We start from the raw sequence: 24,930 nt of genomic DNA, 5'->3' as shown, positions 1-24,930 counted from the left end.
TGAGCTGACTATTTGTGCATGGTAACTGACCTGATGAGAGTTCAGGCTGTATGGGACAACTGGGTACAGGATCATCACTGACAGTCACATAGTTCTGATGGCAAGCGGACACAGGTAAGTAGCGTGTGGTTCTAACAGAAGCTGTTTTCAGGTTCCTGCCATGACAATCCAGTCATTCTTGAACCTCAGCAGCAGTCCACTGTTCAGCAGGCTTGAACTGAAAAGACAAAGCAAGGCCAGGATCTGGACAGTGAGAAACAAACATCATTACAGCTTCAGCTGCAGGGTCTTCAATGCACTTGTTGCGCCTACTTAAAAACTCATCAGCCACATCAATTGCCTTATTCAGTCGCATCCAATAGTCCATTTGGCTCTCATCCGTCTTAGGGAGAGTGTTGTAAAAGTCAGCAATAGGCATGTTCGAATATGTTAACTCACTTAAATTTCGTTTCAGAATATCAAAGACTGTGCTAGGGAGCACTGTAGAAGTTGGCTCTGGGAAACTGCGCAAGTACACTGACTACATCCCTCGCTTTTCCCGCTAACCTGATCAAAATGGCATCAGAGGCTTCAGTGTCATTGGTGTATTTCTTACTGTTCAAATAACTGTACATCATGTCCTCCCATTCATGCACAGTAAAATAATCACTTTTATCACCCCTAAAGAAAGGTGGAGGTTTAACATAATTTTGGACAATGACTTTAAAGTTAGAAGCCTCAACACATTCACTTGAATGTTGCACATTTGACTTTGACTGCATTTGTCTTGGCTGTTGTGTTAAATTGAGACTGGCTGAAATGCTCTGACCAATTTTCTGTACTAAATCAGAAATAATATCCCCTAAAGACTCAGCAGAAATAGCATGATCAGCATTTGTACGTGTGAAAGGGGTAGAACAAGCAGCTGGACTCCCTGAAGCACCAATAGCTGAATCAGACACGTGTACATAGTCAGTTTCTGGATTAAAGAATGCCCTCCCTCTTCCTAAACACTGATTTGAAAAATCAGACATTTTGTGCAGTACTCTAGCCCCACTACCCCTGCCTGCTGGGAACATAGCACTGGGTTGTTGCACAGGACTAAGATTTTCCTGTCTATCAGTGTCCTCAAACATCACTCAGTGTCATATCAGTGTCTTCAAAAATGCAATAACTGCCTCAGAAAACTCAAAATCGCAAACTGAAATGAAAATAAAATATATAATAAGGGAAAAATGCTTGATGGTCACTGAAGCGTTCCGTTTCTTTAAGGCAAAGTCTCTCTTAATTAATGTGCTTTAACGATGAACCAAAGTCACCAGGAGAAGAAAAAAAAAAAAAAACGTTAATGATAAAGACAATTAAACTCTGTACCGTCCCTTTAAAAAGCAACAATCTGTCACACAATGTTTGTTACACACCCGCCCTCCTTATCCACAAGCACTGGGCTGCGGTGAGGGAGACTGGGAGAGGAGATCGGTGAAGCAGGTGAGCCGTCACGCTCCCATGGCGATCTGCAAAGAGCTGATCAGGTGATCCGAAATGGTCACGGCACCACGTGTAACCGGTGTAGTCTGCGTTGTACTTTTTTTTTATGAAATGACCAGTCGGACATCAGATGACAGCTCAACTTTTCCTTTAATCTGATGAGACAATATTATTTTTAGTGTGTGTAAATTCACCCTCTTTCGCTTCTCTCCCATGCAGAGACAGTGCAGAAATGGGGAAAATAGAGAGAAATAAAACATTCAAACCATGAAATGAAATGTATTTTAAAACATTGGTAACAAAACCGCATACCTGATAAGACAATATATTATTTTTAGTCTTTGTGAATTCACCCTCTTTCGCTTCTGTAACATAAATGTAGAATGCAATGCAATTAGCATGTGCTTAGAGTTCACATCAGCAAAAAGTGCTCAAACTTGATGAAAATATAAAAATAATCCGATATACATGAATAATAATGTCCCATATATGATATACTTGACAGATTTAAATACAAAAGTATTTAAAAATAAAAAGATGTAATCAGATTCATTAGAGCTCTTTAGAAACCAGTGGTGGACAGTAACGGAGTAGCTTTACTTCGTTACTGTACTTAAGTACATTTTTCAAGTATCTGTACTTTACTGGAGTAGTTTTTTTCGAGTAACTTTTACTTTTACTTCACAACATTCCAAAGCATAAAATCGTACTTTTTACTTCACTACATTTCATAAAACATATCGTTATTCCCTATATATCACGTGCTCCGACACGCAGAAGCGGTGTCTGATTCATCATGAACGAATTGAGTCTTTTCAAAATATACTTTTAAATAGGATCGCGAATCGCACCAAACGATTCGTTTAGGAATTAGAATGATCCGATTGCAGCTGTTCTGGAGTCGACCACTCACTGATTCAAATGAACCGTTTAGTGCGAGTCAGTAAGAACCGGGAGATCTTGTGAGCGCGCGTGCGTCTGATGTTGCTAAAAGTAAGTTATTAATGTCAAAATTTAGGATTAATTATTGTAACTGAAAATCATATTTAAGTCAAAATTGTCAGGTGTTTGGGAATTAAATCCGCTGTAAAGAGTGATCTGTTTAAGCCAGAGATGGGACCAAGTCACACATGTGCAAGTCTCAAGTTAGTCTCAAGTCTTAACCTTCAAGGTCTCAAGTAAGTCCCAAGTATTTTTTTTCTTGGGCAAGTCAAGTCACAAGCTATGTCAAGTCAAGTCAAGTCCTGTAGTAAGTCAAGTCCAAGTCAAGTCACCTTATTATTGTAATTTTACCTGCAGAATCTGATCTTAATAAAATTAAAAGACAAGATATAAGTAACTGTCAGTAAATAAAAATAATTTGGATTTGCATTGTAAATACTCATGTTCAGTAAAATACATCATGGAATCAAACAAAATTGTAACTTCATAAAATTATTTATTTTTCACTTCTGCCAACAGTGTTTGAAATGTTTTACATTTTCAACATTGAGTCCATAAAACAAATAACAGCTAAACATACCAACAGACTCCTCTCTGAACACTTCTCTCTCTCTCAAACACAGTTTACATACAACATTAAACTTTGTTACATTTCTCGAAAGTTTGGGCACCCTTTGCAGAATCTGTGAAAATGCAAGTAATTTTTAAAAAATGAGAGAGATCATACTAAATGCATGTTATATTTTATTTAGTACTGTCCTGGGTAAGATATTGTATATAAAAGATTTTAACATTTAGTCCACAAGACAAAAAAAAAAAAAAAAATTAAAATAACCCCACTCAAAAGTTTGGGAAACCTTGGTTCTTAGTACTGTGTGTGGTCACCTGATGATCCTTGACTGGCTTTCTGTTTTGTGATGGTTGTGCATGAGTCCCTTGTTTGTTCTGAACCGTTAAACTGAGCAGCGTTCTTCAGAAAAATCTTTAAGGTCCTGCAGATTCTTCAGTTTACCAGCATCTTTGCATATTTGAGCCCTGTCCAGCAGTGACTTTATGATTTTGAGATGCATCTTTTCAGACTGAGGACATTTGATGGACTCAAACACAACTATTAAAAAAGGTTCAAACGGTCACTGATGCTCCAGAAGGAAACAAGATACATTAAGAGCTGGGGGGTGAACACTCAGAATTTGAAGATCAAGGTAAATTGTATTTAATTTGTGTACCGGGAAACATACAAGTATCTTCTGTTGCTTACGAAGGGCAGAACTAAATAGAAAAAAATTATATTTCAACAAAATAAGACACATTTGGCCATCTTCATCGTATTCAAAAGTTTTCACCCCCCAGCTCTTAATGCATCTTGTTTCCTTCTGGAGCATCAGTGACCGTTTGAACCTTTTTTAATAGTTGTGTTTGAGTCCCTCAAATGTCCTCAGTGTGATAAGATGTATCTCAAAATCATAAAGTCACTGCTGGAAAGAGTTCAAATATGCAAAGATGCTGGAAAACTGAAGAATCTGCAGGATTTAAGATTTAAAGATTTAAAGATTTTTCTGAAGAACGCTGCTCAGTTTAACTGTTCAGTACAAACAAGGGACTCATGCACAACCATCACAAAACAGAAAGACAGTCGAGGATCATCAGGTGACCACACACAGTACTAATTTTTGAGTGGGTTTATTTTAATAATTTCTGCATTTTTTTTTGTCTTGTGGACTAAATGTTAATATCTTTTATGTACAATATCTTACTCAGGACAGTACTAAATAAAATATAACATGCATTTAGTATGATCTCTCTTATTTTTTGAAAATTACTCACATTTTCACAGATTCTGCAAAGGGTGCCCAAACTTTCGAGCCCGACTGTGTGTGTATATATATATATATATATATAACTGTAATATGCACTTCTCATGATTAGGTAATCACGGCAGCTGTAGTCTTATTCACATTTGTTTTTCTGATTAATTGTTTTGCTCTATGAGAAAGACAAGGTAACAAAATATTCGGGGCTTAAGCCCCCTTAGCCCAGCCCTAGCGTTTTTTTGGAACGTGTTTTTTTTGACAGCCTGCTAGCGGATCGTAAGGGGGGCGTTAACATAGCACGTCTTTTGCGCGCGCAAGTTCGTTATTTCAAACGCTCATAATGGAAGCAGCGCTCGTTTTTTCCAGGCGCGTCCGCACCGCATCAAGTTAAAAACATCTCAACTTTTCAGAAAGCCCCAAGCACACCGCAGGTCATATGACAAGAACTAACCAATCAGCTTCATCCTTTCCTGTAACAACATTGAAAGCTCAGCCAAGATGAAGGAACAGCTGATCATAGCTGTATATGGATTGCCATTTTGAAATAAATTTAGTAGCAGAGCTACTGCAAGCGATTTTTAGAGCTGCAAATCCATTTATCCTTTGCTGAAATTTCCGCGTCTTCATGGAGAGAGCACGTCACGGAGCTCGTCATGGTTGCTTAGCAACGGCAGACGCCTCAGGGGCGCAACTGCCCGAGCGCTTTGGAAAGAAGGAGAAAGCGGCGCACCCAGCATTTTCCACTCGTTTTTAGGCGCAAATTATTGAAGACAAAAGCGATGACCGTCGGTAACCCTCAGGCTGACATGTTGATGTGATGTGATATCTGATCTAAGTGGGCGTGGTGTGCATAAGGTAGAAAGGACATGACTGATGATAGTGTCCTGATCCAGTCACGACGCTATTCTCAGCCTGCGCTCCAGCTGAGTAATCAACTTTATTTTTAAAAAATAATTGATATATTTTATATTTAAACTGAAAACATGTTTAAACTGAAAACATGGTGTGATTAACATTCAAGTCATTCAAGTCATCGTCTCTCAAGTCAAGACAAGTACCGAGTCTTTAACGTCCAAGTCAAGTCTCAAGTCATAAAAATAGCGACTCGAGTCGACTCGAGTCCAAGTCACCAAGTCACAAGTCCCCATGTCTGGTTTAAGCCCACTGAAATGCTCGAGTGCAGACACATCAATCAGCGTCTCTGTGTTTTAGGTAAAAAAAACAACAAAAAAAACACACACATTAAACTAACACAGATTACATAAAATAACTCGTGCATGTTCAAATTCCCCGCTGCCATAATATTAACAGTTTCATTAAAATGCTACCATGTCCTATGTGACGTCTGTTTTTATATTGTTTGTCAACAGTAACGTTATACATATGTATATTGTTTGGATTAACTAGACAAGTAGACAGACATGAATGTTTATTCATAACCGTACTGATATTGTTAGCTGATGCTAACTGTCTACCTAACAAGCTTGCTGGTGCTAACTTAAGGTAATTTTTTTATATATAATATATATAATATATATATAATATCCAAATATTTTTATTCAACCACCTATATTTTAAATTTAAATGTATATATAGATTACATCTAGGGACAAAAGAAAAGATGTGATGTTCAGAACATGGTAACTACAGTAATTATCAAAGAGGGGAAGAGATGCACCCCGTTTGGCCAGGGGTGTTTTTACACCACAGACAAGATTTGAGAAGGAAAAAATCATTATGAAAATAAAATTATATTTTCCTTAAAATGTTCTTCCTAACTTCAGGCCTTATTATCATGTCATATATTACTGTGATGTTCTGTAAAACAACAAACTTTAAAATACTTTGTTCTTACTGGTGAAAATCAGATGGTCATCTCTGTTTTCTCTCAGGTACATTACAATGTAAACTTCACAGTGAATATTACTCTCGTCAGTGTAGTCCAAATCAACAACTAAAATATATCTTGACTCCATATAGTGGTTATTTTGGAAAAGATCCCTGGGCCCGTATTCATGAAGAATCTTACTGCAAAAAGTAGCTCCTAGTGACAAAATTCTAAGAAAATTCTTAGAAATGTGGGCGTTTACTCTTAAAATTAAAGAAAAAATCCTAGTAAAGAAAAAAGTAATTCAGAAAGCATCTTAACCCTTAAAAGAGGTCTTAAGGTCAAACTTGTTAGGAGCACAGATGAGGACTTTAAGAGGCTTAAGAGTTTCTTTAGCAAAAGAGAAGAAGAAATGTGTTGCAGACAATGGATGACAGTGAGTTAATAAGACGGTATAGATTATATAATAATTTATAATTTAATATATAAATTAAAGTAATCACTACATTACGATATTAAAATGCAACAATAAAATGCAACAATGCAATAGTGATGATTTTGGTCTGTCACAACCTTCTGTAAGCAGAGTGATCACACAAACAATTACAGCACTTTCAGAACATCTTATTGTGTCGCATTTCATTTAGTTTCCACTGGACATTCCCACCTTGCAGGCTCAGAAAACTGCATTTATGAATATAGCAGGCTTATAGATGCGCACAAGCAGGGAGAATGAACCGTTAATAGTTTGTGCTATACGCTCCCATGTCTGCTTCTTGTCCCTTGCTGTGACACCTGACCCGAATTTTCCTTTAAGAATGGCCTTGTGTTCATCCACTAACTGGGCTAACAGTAAACACTGTTCCTCTGTCCAGTTTGGCTTTCTTGCCCTTCTTGGTTTTGATTCCATGTTTGATACATTAAAACCAACATTCGAACCGGCACTTAAATAGGACAGCAATCACTGTAATTAGAAATAGTGGAACAATTTTTATCATTCTAGGCCAATCAAATACCTTTTAGGAAATTACAAGCATGGTAAATAAAAAAAGGATTTATATACACACTTATAATGTGTGTGTGTGTGTGTGTATGTGAGAGAACAGTCAAATAGGAAAAATTACGCATGTAAATTCAAAGTGAGAATTAGAATAGAGCCTATACTTAAATTCACTCTTTTTTTCCTTCTTGGACAACCAACCAATCACAGTCTTCAAAAAGATTGTGTCATACATAGCAACGGGGTCAACCCCGCCTCCTCACTAAGATTAAAGTTTTTGTCTTTTCCTTACTCAGAGTAGCTCTCAGATCGGTCCCGAATCGCTTTTAAGCTAAGACTCCTACGTAAAAGTTTAAGCTAAATTAAGAGTTTTCTGAGAGGATTCTTAGAATCTTTATTAATACGGGCCCAGGTATTTTGAGCAGTAGGATTATTTAAAAAAAAAAAAATGTGCTAGTATAAAACTTAATTAAGTAGCCTATATAAAATTTCAAACATCTATCTTTCAGTACTTTTTTACTTAAGTACATAAAAAATTGAGTACTTTTGTACTTTCACTTGAGTAAAATTGAAAAAGGAGTACTTTTACTGGAGTAATATTTTACTATACGTATCTGTACTTTTACTCAAGTACTTGATTTGTGTACTTCGTCCACAACTGTTAGAAACCCACCTCTCCCATGCAGAGTCAGTGCAGAAAGGGAAGAGGAGGTGCAAAGACAGGAAATTAACATTGCAGTCAGAAATTTAAAGGGGAAGGTACACACACAGAGACAGGCATATCAGGTACACATTTGAATTTTTTTTTTTTCTGTAATTCTACATATGAACAATACTTTCTATAGCCGTTACACAAACAATGATTTTTAGAGTGTGAAATCCTAAATTCTAACAGAATGTAGCCTATTCATTACCAGAATATTGAACCATCTCTATGTTTTTCTAAATCCCAAACAGAGTCCAGACATCAGTAAAGTATCCATCTATGAACATGTTTTATAGGCAATTTTAGATTTGGGAAATACACATCAGTGATGCGCGGGTTGATCCAAAATGAGCGGTTGCCTGCAGTCACCTGCCGTCACCTGCGGTTACGAGTCATCTGAAAATATTTTTAATGATAGTCAGGTCATTTGAAATAAAGATGCCAATTAAACCGTTGTAATTTATATAGCACTAGACACAATTCTGAAATACTCTATTGGCTGAATAACTGGCGCAATTATAGAGTGACCACCTGTCCCGCTTTACGTTGTACTGTTCAGCAATTTTACCCTTTGTCCCGCCTCATGCAAATTGAGCATCTGTCCTGCTTTTTCATTCGACCCTGCCTAATAAATACACGGATACCTCCATAGGCATACTGTTAACTTATGTCCAATAGTACAGAAAAGAGCAATAAAAGTGTTACGTCAATCAGAGTCGTACATCAATCATATTGTTGACTGGTGCACGAACACCTCCTCAACATTGTCAACAATCTCAAATTGGAGAGCATGCATGCTGTACAGTCAGGTTAAGCAGCCGTGGCCACGAAAAAGAGAAGATGCACTTTTAATAGCGAATGGACTGCAACATACTCTTGGTTAAGCCCTGTAGATGGAGAAGAAGAGAGCTTTTTGCATTTTATGCAAAAGCATTTTTTCTGTGGGACATGGTGGAGAATACGACGTTAGTGATATGGTGCATGTGAGTACCACAGAAAAAAAGCACATAATCAAGAAACATGCAAATCAGTGCAATCGTTTTTCAATAAACAAAATGACCCACAGGCTGACAAAGTTTCGGCAGCAGAAGTGACGAGCATTTATCATGCCGTACATCAAACACATTCATATCGCTCTACTGACTGCAGTAACAAGTTAGCCCCAGTAATTTTAGGCAATATAGGCAATATATTACAGAAAGCTTGAAATGTCTACTTTTAAATGAAAATATTCAAACGGGGTGACGCATTTACTACTTGTGAAAAATGCGGGTCGGGTACAATATTTTCTTTTTTTGTGGTCTGAGTTGCGGGCGGGTTAGTTGAAAACATCGGTCGGGTGCGGGTTGTTTATACATTGACCCATCACTGATATTTAGATGTTTATAAGCAACTGAAAATTTTGTTGATTATAATGGGAGAAATTGAGTTTAACCCTCTGAGGTGCTTTTTTTCAGTTGCTTATAAACATCTAAATGGCTAAAGTCTAATCTCACTGTAATCAGCACAAACTAGGCTATAATAATATGTGAGCACTATGTATGTATATGGTTGTGTTTTTGAGAAATAAAAATGTTATGCGTGGTTAGTGAAAAACTAAACATTGAAAATCACTCGAATAAGGCCATAAAATGCATACACAACATTGAATCCCGGGACTTTTGAGAACTGCAGCTTGTAGCCTAAATTTTTTCTTAAAAATTCATATGCGAGTAGTTAATCAGTTTATTAGGAACAATCAAAGCTGACTTTCAAAGATGCATTTTTTGCATCATTACTCCAGTCACACAATCACAATCTGATTTTCCAAAAAAAAAAAAAAAAAAACATTTATTGTTATTATAATCATAATTAATGTGGTTTTATTAACAAAGTTCGGGAGAAGCACGATCAGATAATCATCCAATTTGGCACAGTTGCATCTTGTTTAGCTAATCATCTTAAATAGCACACAAGCGTATATATATCCAGTCTTCCTACCTCCTGTCCCACGACAGTTTTTCGGCATCCCTCCTCCACCCCAACGCCTCATTTCTAATCTACTTATCCCAAATTAGGGATAGGGGGAGTTATTTGGGTTCGGGCTATGCTCCGGGCCCGGACCCCTCCCCCAGGACAGCACGCCAAAATATGCCTACTATTCGCCTTCAGATTAGATGTAAGGGTGAACTCGTGAATTATTAATGTTGAAAAGAGCTGAGAATATTTTTTCAGGGTTTTTTTTTTCTTGGGGGGGGGGGGGGTGAATTGAAAGAACAGCATTGTTTGTTACATTTGTTACATTTACATTTATTTGTTAAATTTGTATATTATTTACATCAAACTTTTGAATGGTACAGAATCAGAATGAGCTACAAGGAATTTGTTTTTGTGACAGAAGCTCCGCAGTGCAACAGAATGACAGCAACAGAACAAAAAAACACAAAACAAAAGAATAAAAAATACAAATAAGTAGGTAAGGAATGACAATATACATTCCTTACCTAAAGTAGTAGTGTATATTGCTATTGAAACTTCATAATGTTTCACTTGGATTATACATTTAGTCAGAAATTATAGTTTGGAAAAAGTCTAACTAGTAAAATGTTTACGCTTTATGTGAAAACTAGTAAAAGTATATAAATAAAAAGAGACTTACTCATGTTTATGATCTCTGCTGAATAAAGTGCTTCATTGTTTTTTTCCTGAGGAAATCCAAATCTCAAATCCTGAGGTAATCCATATCACATCTTTTTGGGGTGAATTATGTCTTATTCCTCTCATCCCAAAGCAAACAGTAAAATAAATAAACTTGAACCGTCTTGCAGCATTGTTTTCTGTTGTATGGGAGTATTCAAGTCTCGCTCTTCAGTAAAACATTATAATCTCAAAAGCGCATTCAGTGCGGGGGCGTGGACGCATTAGATATAATGAAGGGAGATGTGAAAAACGGACATTGCGTTGTTTTCATATGGATTACTTTTATCAAAGAATATTTGTTTTTTGCCACCACTTGTTTAGTTTAAAAGTACAGTAGACGTCAAGCTTTCTATAGATATATCTCTCATGTCTATCAGCGATATCATTGACTTGATTGCAAATAAATACACAGACACGATTTAAACTGAACAGAGATAACATCACTGAATTCAATTATAAACTGCCTTTAACTGTCATTTTGCATTATTGACACACTGTTTTGCTAATGAATGTTGTTCAGTTGCTTTGACGCAATGTATTTTGTTTAAAGTGCTATATAAATAAAGGTGACTTGACTTAACTTGACTTTCAGTGCATTTTAATGACTGAAAATCACAGCAGACAAAGGCTGCAGACAGCACATCTTATATATATGTGTGCTCTTGTTTTGTGACATATCAAGACACAGCTCTGTATAATGACATAGGTATGACACAGGTATTACAAGGAGAGGGTGACTTATGAGGACATAACCCATGTCCCCATTTTTCAAAACGCTTATATGTTTTTTTTTTTTTTTTAGAAAGTAAAAATGCACAAAGTTTCCTGTTAGGGTCAAGCTAAGTCAAGTCACCTTTATTTATATAGCTCTTTAAACAAAATACATTGTGTCAAAGCAACTGAACAACATTCATTAGGAAATCAGTGTGTCAATAGTGCAAAATGATAGTTAAAGGCAGTTCATCATTGAATTCAGTGATGTCATCTCTGTTCAGTTTAATAGTGTCTGTGCATTTATTTGCAATCAAGTCAACGATATCGCTGTAGATGAAGTGACCCCAACTAAGCAAGCCAGAGGCGACAGCGGCAAGGAACCGAAACTCCATCGGTGACAGAATGGAGAAAAAAACCTTGGGAGAAACCAGGCTCAGTTGAGGGGTCAGTTCTTCTCTGACCAGACGAAACCAGTAGTTCAATTCCAGGCTGCAGCAAAGTCAGATTGTGCAGAAGAATCATCTGTGCAGAAGAATCAAGGTCTTTACAGGGGATCTGTATCTGGGGCTCTATTTGTCCGCTGTCTTTCAGGGCAGTAGAGGTCCTTTCTAGGTGGTGATCCACCATCTGGTCTGGATACGTACTGGATCAGGGTGACTGCAGTGACTCTCTGATCTGGATACAGACTGGATCTGGTGGCTACGGTGACCTCAGAATAAGAGAGAAACGGACTAATATTAGCGTAGATGCCATTCTTCTAATGATGTAGCAAGTACATAGGGTGTTCTGGGAAGTGTTCCCAGTTCCGGTTTACCTAATTAATGCAGCCTAAAAATCCTTTAACGGGTTTGGATATTAAAAGCATATTTGGTATGTTATGTGTAAGCCAGGTTAAAGAGATGGGTCTTTAATCTAGATTTAAACTGCAAGAGTGTGTCTGCCTCCCGAACAATCTTAGGTAGGTTATTCCAAAGTTTAGGCGCCAACTAGTAAAAGGATCTGCCGCCCGCAGTTGATTTTGATATTCTAGGTATTATCAAATTGCCTGAGTTTTGAGAACGTAGCGGACGTAGAGGATTATAATGTAAAAGGAGCTCATTCAAATACTGAGGTGCTAATCCATTCAGGGCTTTATAAGTAATGAGCAATATTTTAAAATCTATACAATGTTTGATAGGGAGCCAGTGCAGCGTTGACAGGACTGGGCTAATATGGTCATACTTCCTGGTTCTAGTAAGAACTCTTGCTGCTGCATTTTGGACTTGCTGTAGTTTGTTTACTAAGCATGCAGAACAACCACCCAATAAAGCATTACAATAATCTAACCTTGAGGTCATAAATGCATGGATTAACATTTCTGCATTTGACATTGAGAGTGGGGATCGAAAGTTTGGGCACCCCTTGCAGAATCTGTGAAAATATGAGTAATTTTCAAAAAAATAAGAGAGATCATACTAAATGCATGTTATTTTTTATTTAGTACTGTCCTGAGTAAGATATTGTACATAAAATATATTAACATTTAGTCCACAAGACAAAAAAATGCCTGAAATTATTAAAATAACCCCCTCAAAAGTTTGGGAACCCTTGGTTCTTAATACTGTGTTCTCTTACCTGATGATCCTCGACTGTCTTTCTGTTTTGTGATGGTTGTGCATGAGTCCCTTGTTTGTTCTGAACAGTTAAACTGAGAACTGTTCTTCAGAAGAATCCTTCAGCTCCTGCAGATTCTTCAGTTTTCCAGCATCTTTGCATATTTGAACCCTTTCCAGCAGTGACTTTATGATTTTGAGATACACCTTTTCACACTGAGGACATTTGAGGGACTCAAACACAACTATTTAAAAAGATTCAAACATTCACTGATGCTCCAAAAGGAAACAAGATGCATTAAGGGGTGAAAACTTTTGGAATTTGAAGATCAAGGTAAATTGTACTTAATTTGTGTCCCGGGAAACAATCTTCTGTTGCTTACGAAGGGCAGAACTAAATTTGGCCATCTTCATTGTGTTCAAAAGTTTTCACCCCCAGCTCTTAATGCATCTTGTTTCCTTCTGGAGCATCAGTGAATGTTTGAATCTTTTTTAATAGTTGTGTTTGAGTCCCTCAAATGTCCTTAGTGTGATAAGGTGTATCTCAAAATCGTAAAGTCACTGCTGGAAAGGGTTCAAATATGCAAAGATAATGGAAAACTGAAGAATCTGCAGGACCTTAAAGATTTTTCTGAAGAACGCTGCTCAGTTTAACTGTTCAGAACAAACAAGGGACTCATGCACAACCATCACAAAACAGAAAGACAGTCGTGGATCATCAGGTAACAGAACACAGTACTAAGAACCAAGGGTTCCCAAACTTTTGAGTAGGGTTATTTTAATAATTTCAGGCATTTTTTTGTCTTGTGGACTAAATGTTAATATATTTTATGCACAATATCTTACTCAGGACAGTACTAAATAAAATATAACATGCATTTAGTATGATCTCTCTTATTTTTTGAAAATTACTCATATTTTCACAGATCCTCTGTTTTTTCAGAATTTAGCAGTAAGAAATTACTCGTCATCCAGTTTTTTTTTATATCGACAATGTATTCCATTAGTTTTTCAAATTGCATAACAGTGAAAGCTAGCACCATGTTCCCTGATGAGATCTCATTTACTGCTACGAACTGATGGCGGTCATACAAGTACGATTTAACCAATGATAATACACTTCCATTAATGCCAAAAAAGTGTTCAAGTCTATGCAAAAGAATGTTGTGGTCAGTTGTGTCAAACGCAGCACTAAGATCCAATAAAACTAAAAGAGAGATACACCCACGATCAGATGATAAGCGCAGATCATTTGTAACTCTGATACAGTCTAAATCCTGACCGGAAATCCTCACATATACCATTTTTGTCTCTAAGAAGGAATATAATTGTGAGGATACCACCTTTTCTAGTATCTTGGACAGAAAATGGAGATTCGAGATTGGTCTATAATTAACTAGTTCTTTGGGGTCAAGTTGTGTTTTTTTTGATGAGACGCTTAATAAAGGCCAGTTTTAAGGTTTTGGGGACATATCCTAATGACAATGAGGAATTTACAATAGTCAGAAGAGGATCAATGACTTCTGGAAGCACCTCTTTTAGGGTTAGGGTAAGGTTTAGGGTTGGTGTAGGGCGATAGAATATACAGTTTCTACAGTATAAAATCATTATGCCTATGGGATGTCCCCACTTTTCACAAAAACAAATATCTACTTGCTTCCTCTACCATCTTGTGCTTGAGCGCCACAAAATTGTGCTTTACGTGATTTTATTTTTTATAAAAAAGTGACAGTTTTACACTCACATTGGCACCCTTAGTCACACGGTGTTAAGCATCGGCGATAATCATCCCAGTGTGCACAAGGCTAAAATAACTAACAAAATTATTAAACTAATTAAAACAAAAACAAATTTTATTGCAAATTTGAAAAGATTACAATAAAATAATAAAACAATTGCAAAACTATAATAACCATTACATTTGTTGAGGCTATCCTATAAGCCTTGGCATAGATGGCATGGTGTTCTCAATGCGTAGCAGAAAATTCTGATTCCAAACATTAGCTCTCTTTGGGTGGTGTTCCTGTTTATTATAAAGGTAAAAAAGGGATAATTTACATAAAATGATAATTCACCCAGTGCTGAATATTAAAGTGCTGTCGTGCTGTTGGTAACCTGAGTGCTCACGGCTACGATAAGAACCGTGTGTTCCTCGCCATCCACACCCTTTCCTAACTAATTGCAACACCTGTAAATACAGTATATCTACCTCCCAGTGACGTGTCACACATAGTGCAACACTCCCACCCAGTGGCTAGAATAATAATAGCAATATTAACCTATCCGGAGAAGGTGAATATATAAATGGCTCCTACAACATGATAATTATTACAAAACTATAAGAACTATAAGGTTATTATAGTTTGTATTTTTTTTTTTTTTATTGTAATGTTTTCAAATTTGCAATAAAATTGTTTTGTTTTTATTAGTGTAATAATATGGTTAGGTTTTATTTTGTGAACACTTTCCAATTTGTTTTTATATAGTTTAGTTTTTAGTTTTAATAAATAAAGTTTAGCAGAACTAACAGATCACTTCTAGATGCAGGACCCAAAAAAATACTTTAATTTAACTTGATGATGCAAACGTCTAGTGAGTAGCAAGACAAAATTAATGTATGCTGAGATTTGATAAAATAGTGGAAGTATACAAAAATATTCCAAAATGAAGCATGTCAAAAGCAAAATCTACACAAGTTGTGCTTACATTATCCTATTTAAATGAGTATCCATTGAATGTAAATTGCATATGTTGTTTTGTGTAAGCTGCGGATGTTGTGTCTGTTAAAATCAAAGCGTAAACATATACGCATTAGCACAGCTGACACAGAACAGCACATGCCGTTTACGTTCAGTGGATACTCTTCAAAATGGCGCAAGGGTGGAGGAGATGAATTGTTGAATAAAGTGTTTTTTTGTTTGTTTTTTGCACACAAAGTATTTTCTTAGCTTTGTAAAATTACGGGTTGAAGCCCTGTTGCCACTAGGATTATTTTACGGATCTCCTTAGTATGTTTCAGGACCTTGATTGTGGTAGTACCCTTGCTGTCTATGGGAGGGTCAGAGAGCTCTCGGGATACATCAAAAATAACTTAATTTGTGTTCAGATGATTAACAGGGTCTTAAGGGTTTGGAACAACATGAGGGTGTGTTATTAATGACAGAATTTGAATTTATTGGGTGAACCATCCCTTTAACAAATCTGATTCAGATAATCAGAATGAACGTTAATAATGAACTGTGTTCCGATTGACATGTTAAATAATGTTCACTGCTCTCTACTCCCTACACACAGGAAATCGGCTGAAGTTTACTTCACTTAAGAACACAGATTTGTGCTACAACACTGCCTGCAACAACACATCGTACAACCTAATTCGTAGAAATTCTAACTATTTGTGCTAAATTCATAAGATTTGTGCTAAATCGTATTTACGAGTTGCAAAATTCTTATGAATTTGTACCAATAACCTAAACCTACCCATCTTTTCGGTTTAGACAATTCATACAAAGTCATTTGAGTGAGGTCATACGAATCAGCCAACCCTATAAAATACATATGAATTGGTCGTGAGATAGTGCCGGAATAAACCCCTGAAGTGGTAAGAGAAACATACAAAATGTCGCGAGGGGGTTGCGAGAACCAGGACCAAGAACCGCTGCTTTAGGGAAAATATTATCTTCCCTATTTTTTATCTAGGTGTTGTGATTATAACTTGAGTACACACATGATGTAATGACTGTTTAACTCACACTTGAAGCCGGAGGGAGCCCTTGCACAGTAGCTCCACATATGCATAGCAGGCACAGTGCTTCCCAAACCTGTCCTGGAGGGCCCCCTGCCCTGCAAATTTTGTATGGCTCCCTTATCTAACATACCTGATTCCACTCATCAGCTCAACTAATTTGGGTATGTCAGATTGGGGAGACATACAAAAAGTGCAGGACAGGGGGTCCTCCAGGACATTAGGAATGCGATTAACAAGCAAACAGACTGCTTACATATTCCTAACGGACTAGTACTAAGCGATTATTGTCGAAAATTGTCAAATTAATTCGGTAGGTAAAATAAAATATGGTGAGAATTAAATTACACTTTAGTGGTTTGTGGTCCTACAGAAAAACAAAGCTACACGGAGCTACAAACGCAAAACAATCATCTGTACAGCATACAGGAACAAGAAGCTCTTATTTAAAAAGCTCTGATTTCTAAAAGTATCCTTTAGATCACTATCATTGTAACAAATTAAGACAGTCATAAGTCATGCACTTCATTAATTATAATCAAAGTGAATAAATATTCCTAGAGTTTTGTCACATCTCTTGTGTAGACATTCATTTTATGTATGTGAACTGTACTGCTTTAACTGTGACAGTTCTGGGTTATGAAACTGCGATAACCAAAAAAATGCTTCTGGACCTTATAGTTCCTGTGATATTGTTTATGCCTTGGAGTGAGCTACAATCCATTTTGTATTTAATGCAATAATACATTAGTCTGTTAATGTTTTAGCCACAACTATCAAGCTTACAATCTCCTTAAAATCACCAAGTTAAATTCCTGTTCTGTCGATTTCTTTTTAACCCCTTCTCCTCTCCACAGAGCCCTGCATATGTCAGCTCCTGGCTCGGCGGGCAGAGCTGCTCATGGAAATGAAGAATTTTGGCCAAGCCATCAAGGATGGGGACACCATGTGCCTACTCCGTCCCCAGTGGCCAAAGGTAGGAATCTGTGAGGAGACAGACATATACAAGACCCTTTCCCACCATTAGGGTGTAATGATATATCATATCATAAGGGGTGGTAAGCATATGAAGATACTTCTTTGTGCTGTTGTAACTTATTGTTTTAATGGAAGCCCTATGTATTTTGCCAAACCATGATGTTCTTTACACTAGTGGTGTTATGATTAGGGATACATCGATCTTATACTCTGGATGGGTATTGGCAGTCAGATGAGACCGTTGTAAATCCGATATTGTGCGTATACTATTCTGTGTTATTGTTGAGCCCCAGAAAAAAACATTATAAAGCACCAAAACGTTTTGTGGACCTATTTCAAGTGTTCTGAAGCTGTTCCATGTGAGGTACAGATTAATACTGAAGTCATTAAATTCAAGTTCACATAAACTCTTCTTTCCACTGCAGCTGTCTGTCATCCTCCGTTCATTAATCAAACTGTTCTGTTATCACAGTCCAAACGATGAAGCTCTCTTCAAGAGCACACAGTAACTGAGGATGTGCAACTGAAAACTGTTCAAAGAAAAGGCTCATTAAACTAACGTACAGATTTAATACACTACGTATTAATATCTCTTCCTTTTGTACTAGTGATATCCAGTTCCCGAATGAATCATTCGATTTAACTGGTTCTTTTTAGTGAACCGGTTGAACCAGTTCACCAAATCGGACTTAATCGTTTGAACCGGTTCGTGTCTCCAGTAAGCATTAATCCACAAATGACTTGAGTTATTTACACTTATAGTCCAATGCGACTTATAGATGTTTTTTTCCTCGTCATGACGTATTTTTTGGACTGATGCAGCTTATACTCAGGTGCGACTTATAGTCCGAAAAATATGGTACTTAGAATTTTCGGTATCGGATTAGTTCTGAAAAAATGGTATCGTTGCATCCCTAGTTATGACTTTGATATGATACCTAACTAAAATATCTCTATACTACTGAACCGATACCATGACCAAAACATAACACAACAGGAAAAGTAATTAAATAATAGATGATCCACATAGAGCTTATAGTTATTTTCACTATTAATAAAAAAAAAGTGTCTGCCTGCCCTGCTTTTTGAGCATTTCATCCAACTTAAAAAAAAAAAAAAAAAAAAAAAAAAAAAAAAACAAAAGCACATGCCAGTGCCATGACACCAGACTATGGCAGTTTCCCCCAACAAGGGAAACATCTGTCACTTTAAAAGCTGCACCGATCCTATATATGGGATACACCTTTTATTTTTCAGATGTTTGTTTCCTTAAAGGATTTCACCCAAAAATGCTAAATTTTTAATTTCCTCATGTCGTTTTAAACCTGTATGAGTTGCTTTGTTGAACATTAAAAATATATTTTGAAGATTGCTGGTAATCAAACAGTTGCTGGTTGCCTTTGACTTAATAGTAGGAAAAAAATACTATAAAAGTCAATGGCAATGACCAACTGTTTGATTACCAGCAATCTTCAAAATATCTTCTTTTATTCAACATAAAGAAAGCAACTCATCCAAATTTGGAATGACTTGAGTGAGTCAGTGATGACCAAATTTTCATTTTTGGGTGAACTACCGTATTTCCGCACTGTAAGACGCACTGGATTATAAGGCGCACCTTCAATGAATGGCCTATTTTAGAACTGTTTTCATATACAGGGCGCACCGGATTATAAGATGGATAGAATATAAGATACTGCAGTCAAACGTTTGGAAGGTACTCAGTGTTTCCTCTAGCATATTTTCCAGCTGTGGTGGCAAGAATATTTCCCATTGACCATGCCCCGTCCCCACACAAGAATTATGTGTACTGAAACTCAGAATTGAATTTATTTTAACTAAAAAAGAAAGCAAGTGGTAAGTAATAAAATAAGAAAAAATAAATAAATGACTTGCAAGAACACAAACGAAAAACAATAAACAAGATACAAATGACATTAACAGTACATTAGGTTTTTTCATGTAGGTCTTTTACCTATAACATTTAGGTACAAAATTACTATGGAACCTGAATAATCTATTCAACTGTAAAATAACACTGGAATAGTGATCAGAAAATAACCATTAATTACAGGGACACCAGCCTAAATAAACCTGATGCTGTTTAAGACCTCATGTACTGATCTTATAGATACAGACGGTTGGTCTGGGAACGCCCCGTCATGTGAATTTAGCCAGTGGGGGAAAACATTGCCTTGGCGCCAATTGAAATACACGGGACAATCACTCCGAAGAGTTGCTGTGTCGTTTTCTGTACCTCCAATAAACTAACAAATTATGAATTGAAGTTCTACATCCTTCCTAATAAACATACAGAGCCGGAAAGGATGACAAAATGGCTACAAGCAATTAATTGTGAGGATGATCAAGGGAAGTTGTGGAATCCCAATACTAAGCATGTGTATGTGTGCAGTCGGCATTTCATTACAGGCAGGCTATATTAACATCGTGTTCATTATTAACGTTATCAAAACTGTGTAAGGTTGTTTCAGAAAGTGGCATGCATATATTATTAGCCTTATCATTCTATCTTAAGCAAAACTATGTAACGTTAGCCTAGTGTTGAACATAACCCACTTAAAAAAGCGTGTGGACACGTAACAACTTAGTTTTGTGTCAGAACTTTTACACTTTCATTCATAAATTCACCCCGTCTGTGTTTGCGAAACGATTGAATTGCGGAATCCATTCAAAAATAGAGCTTGCTGTATAAAGCAGAACGTCACTGAATTTGGCTATTTTTTAATGATATATTAGGGCTGTAAAATGAATCAAATATCGATATGGACTAGTGTATATGGATATTAAAGTTAAAAGAGACTGTATCTATACTGTTTAGACTTGTGCCGGTATTCGGTAATGCGATATATTGCGGTGATTAATATACATGATATTGTTATCTTGGGCACTTCTAAATACAGTGAATAAATATACATTACAAATTATTTAGAATTTGGAATGCATTTTAAGAATATTATTCCCATCAGCTGCTTAAAATGCACAACACCGCTGTATGCTGCTTGAAAGAGCGCATGCGCTCTGATGTGAACAAGCGCGCATGAGAAGCACATGAGGAACACGTGAGAGACGTGCTGAATGAAAGCACATTCAGTCTCTGACAGCAGATGGCGCTAAAATGCAGTCCTTACCCTGTAAACATAAAAATAATCTTAAAGGGCGGGTGAAATGGTATTTCATGCATACTGAGTTTTTTACACTGTTAAAGAGTTGGATTCCCATGCTAAACATGGACAAAGTTTCAAATCGTGACCCTTTTTCGTTGGGACTGCACGTTTGAAGGAGTATTTCTGTTCCAAAAATACTCCTTCCGGTTTGTCACAAGTTTCGGAAAGTTTTTTTCGAGTATGGCTCTGTGTGACGTTAGATGGAGCGGAATTTCCTTATATGGGTCCTAAGGGCATGTCTGCCGGAAGAGCGCGCGCTCCCGTATAGCAAAGCACTGAGAGCACAATAGACATTCACTGATCAGAGCGAGAGCGTCGCGAAATGTCACAAATGGAGTGTGTTTTTGGTTGCCAGGGCAAGACAACCCTGCATAGATTACCAAAAGAGAAACAGCATTAAGGGACCAGTGGATGGAGTTTATTTTTACAGAGCATCAACGGAGTTGTGCAAGTGTTTGTGTTTGTTCTCCTGCATTTCGAAGATGCTTGTTTTACAAACAAGGCCCAGTTTGACGCCGGATTTGCACATTGTTTATTTCTTAAGGATAATGCAGTCCCAACGAAAAAGGGTCACGATCGTGTGTTGGAACCGCATGCGGTGAGTAAAACTGCTTCAAATATCTCTGTGTTGTTAACTTATCTATCGGCGCGTAAGCACATCAAGTAAACAACATGCGATGTTGTCATCAAACTGCACGAGTAAAACTGCTTCAAATATCTCTGTGTTGTTAACTTAGCTATCGGCGCGTAAGCACATAAAGTAAACAACATGCGGCGTTGTCATCAAACTGCACTTTCCACATGTACAGTAACAAAAAAAAAAAAAAAAAAAACACGACAAAGTGGAACTTAGTCATTTTCCAAAACCGCTAAGCAAATATATACAGTTTCAGTACATACCACACAGAGACGATGTCGCTGATGCTGCTCTTGTTAAATTTCAGTCTCTGGATCTGATTCTGGATCATAAATATACGCTGAATCTGACTGTAAGCCATGGTTTGTTTTGGTTGGTTTTGTCCTCACGGTAAATGTCACAGCTTCCAAACGCTCTCAACGCAAAAGCCTACTGGCACTCGTGATTCTTTAGCTCCGACCACACGTCACGCCTCCAGCCGGTCGTGTTTTTCCGGGAAAAATCGGTACAGACTATCTTTCTCTTATGAATATAATAAAACTAAAGACTTTTTGGAGTTATGAAGGATGCAGTACTACTCTATAGGTACTCAAGATTAACAGGATATTGAGTGAAAACGAGCATTTCACCCCCCCCCCCCCCTTTAAATAACCATTCACATTTGTGTTTTCCCTATGGTGTTTATTACAGAGCCAACTACTGAAATATTTAGACTTAAATAGGCTATTTATCTTCAAACAATCATTTATTTATTTATTTTTTATCTGGACTACAAATGCCCTAGATATTGTTTGAAAGTGTTTTGATCTTTTATTGTCCATTTACACTTCATTAGTTAACACAAACTGCCAATGAAAAAATTATTCTGAACATTCATTAATCTTAGGTATTCCAATATTTAATATCACATTGTTAAAACTGAAAGTTGCAACTGTGTTATTTAATGAGCTAACATGAACTAAGACTTGTATTTTTTAACAAAGATTAATAACTTCTATAGTAAATGTAGCTATTGCTCATTCTTAAGCTGTGCATTTATTGAATGAGCACTATGCGATGTCCAAACTGATTACACTATATTTTATGTATTGCACTGTATTTTATGTAAAATCATTTTCTATTTTTAAACTCTTAAATTAATTTTAAGTCAATTTTTAAATCATTTTCATTTTCAAGTTCTTAAATTGCTTTTTATTTTTGTGATTATTTTTCTTCATGACTTTTTAAAAAAAATTTATTACCATTGTCTATGAAGTATGCTATATAAATAAACTTGCCTTGCCTTGAATGTTAATGCATTAACTAAGGTTAACTAATGAGGTCTTATTGTAAAGTTATACCTATTGGTTTTTATAGTTCTTTTGCACTTTGTGTAAAACATTTAACTTTTATATATTTATCTGTATTGCTTTGTTTCATGTATTATGACCACTTTTTTAAAACCAAATTTCAATACCTTGATAATACCGTATACCGTGATAAAAGCATGATCAATTAACCGCAACAGGAAAATTAGATACCGGCATATCCCTTATACTGTTACATGTGCGTTTTGCTTCTCAACTGTATACAATCCCTTAATAGCCTATATCAACCATGTTTTTGGCCATTTGTGCACAATGCATGCAAAACATAACTCAATTCTGTATTCGTACACTGTTTCAGAGGCAGCTTAATGTCCACATGCTTTGGGTGTAGGGTGCACAGATGGCAATCTATAAAGTGAAGTAGAGTGAAGCGAGCCGAGTCATACCACACAGTGGAAAAGCAGATTAAGAAAGCATGCAAATAATGTATTGAATTCTCTTTCATTTTAAATTGGCAAGATTCAAAAGCACATGCAGATTATACATTCCGTCATCTGTCATCGTGTTACAAGCACGGAACTTGCGGGAATATCGAAGCTTAAAGTTTCATAAAGCAGTTATTGGAGCCACGCCAGTAGCGTGAAAGGGTGCTAGCATGTATAGAGACACTAAAAAAAGGTAGAAATTGAATTTAGCATTTATATACACATTGAAAAACATTTTATTTTATTTTTACGATATTTTTATGAAATACGAATTTTGAATAATGATTATTAGTTTGTGTCTGCTTATTCTATTCATCAGTATTTGAACCATTAAAGGGTAACTAAACCCCTGGTCAGAGCCTGACTCCACCCACTGGCAATATTTGGAAAAAATGCTTAAAAGTGGGCAGAGAACAGCGGAGATGCTTCTAACAATACTAACGCTACACTTACATCAATGCTAATTAACTACATGGGCTACACAAAATAATCGAAATAACTATATAAATGCTTTGCTAAATAGATGCTAAAATACTCTATTCTGATTGTTTTCAATACTCGCAATTCCAACTCCTTGTCCTGACTCACTACAGTGATTTTGACGGAACAAGATGGTTTTACACTGCCAAGCACGTGGTAGCTTGTACCAAGGGCATGGTGAGCTGGAAACTGCTTACGTCACGTACCACCGCAAACATCAAATAGGAAAAATCAACTGCAGTAGCCACCATTTAACCTGAAGAGGGCAGCACTCAGATGTTTTTACACCATATATTGTAGAATTAAAACACTTTATACTCAAATGTCAAAAAAAAGTTACTCGAATCAATGAACAGCACTAATAAATCCCCATTCTTACAGATCATAAACAAAAAAAAGTTGGTTTAGGGTTTAGTTACTCTTTAAAGAAGAAACTGCATTTTCCATATTTCATTTCTGGGTTAAAAACATAGACTGTATAAAAACATGGACGTAGTGTCCGTGACGTCACCTGTAGACTCACTCACTCACACACACACACACACACACACACACACACACATATATATATATATATATATATATATATATATATATATATATATATATATATATATATATATATATATATATAAAGCTTGTTTTTTAACGTATATGGTCTGTGCTACATTTTTTGTCATTTGATTTTTTTTTCTTTTTGTTAAACCCCTTAACTGTCACTCACAGTTTTGAACATAGACTTTATAGTGCATGATCCAAACTTACATTTTTATTTCATGAATGAAAATGTTTAGTAACATGATATTGATGTACCATTTACATGGTAATGCAATGTCTGATTTTAAAATGGGTTTTAAAGGATGAATTTTGAGATTTTAAGTTTTCAGTTGATAATTTCTGATGATTTCTAAAATGTGATAGAGAAAAAGGCAACAGAAGTCTTTTTTTTTTTAAACAAAGGTCAAAACTCCTGTTATAATTGAGATTTTTGAGGGTGCACTCTTGTTATAAATTAATCTGTTACTTTTCCAACATTTTTTTACAAAAAACATTGGTAAAATATATATTGAGGAGTCTTAGACCTTTCCAATGATATATATGACAAGATTAGATTAGATTTAATTGTAATATATTGAAGTTAATGTAGGTGTCCCGTTTATGGGACGGGGTGACCGTTAAAGGGTTAATACCCTTTAAAGTAGAAAAATGAGAAACAAGCATTCTGCTTAATATTTATTTTTTCGTTCAGGGGTAGAAAAATGAATAAACAACTTGAATATTCGATTTCAACACAGGGGCAGGAAGTAAACACCCCTTTATGCTGATTGGTCAGACAAAAAAAGATCAAACTGTGCTGTTATCAGTTCTACGGCA

At 36.3% G+C, this 24,930-nt stretch overlaps 1 protein-coding gene across 3 annotated transcripts in view; it reads left to right on the top strand.

Annotated features, from left to right (window-relative positions):
* The window catches only part of LOC127949643 (LON peptidase N-terminal domain and RING finger protein 2), a 121,710-nt gene that overhangs the window by 42,016 nt on the left and 54,764 nt on the right, over window positions 1–24,930 (top strand). For all 3 annotated transcript variants that reach the window (XM_052547082.1, XM_052547083.1, XM_052547081.1), the window contains exon 3: window positions 17,342–17,460. In XM_052547082.1, coding sequence (XP_052403042.1) covers window positions 17,342–17,460 — 119 coding nt within the window. The remainder of the gene's footprint in view (window positions 1–17,341; window positions 17,461–24,930) is intronic.

This window comes from Carassius gibelio, chromosome B1 (assembly GCF_023724105.1).
Source record: "Carassius gibelio isolate Cgi1373 ecotype wild population from Czech Republic chromosome B1, carGib1.2-hapl.c, whole genome shotgun sequence".
Lineage (NCBI taxonomy): Eukaryota > Metazoa > Chordata > Actinopteri > Cypriniformes > Cyprinidae > Carassius > Carassius gibelio.
The sequence above is the reverse complement of the archived record's forward strand: the minus strand, read 5'-3'. Positions and strand labels throughout refer to the sequence as shown.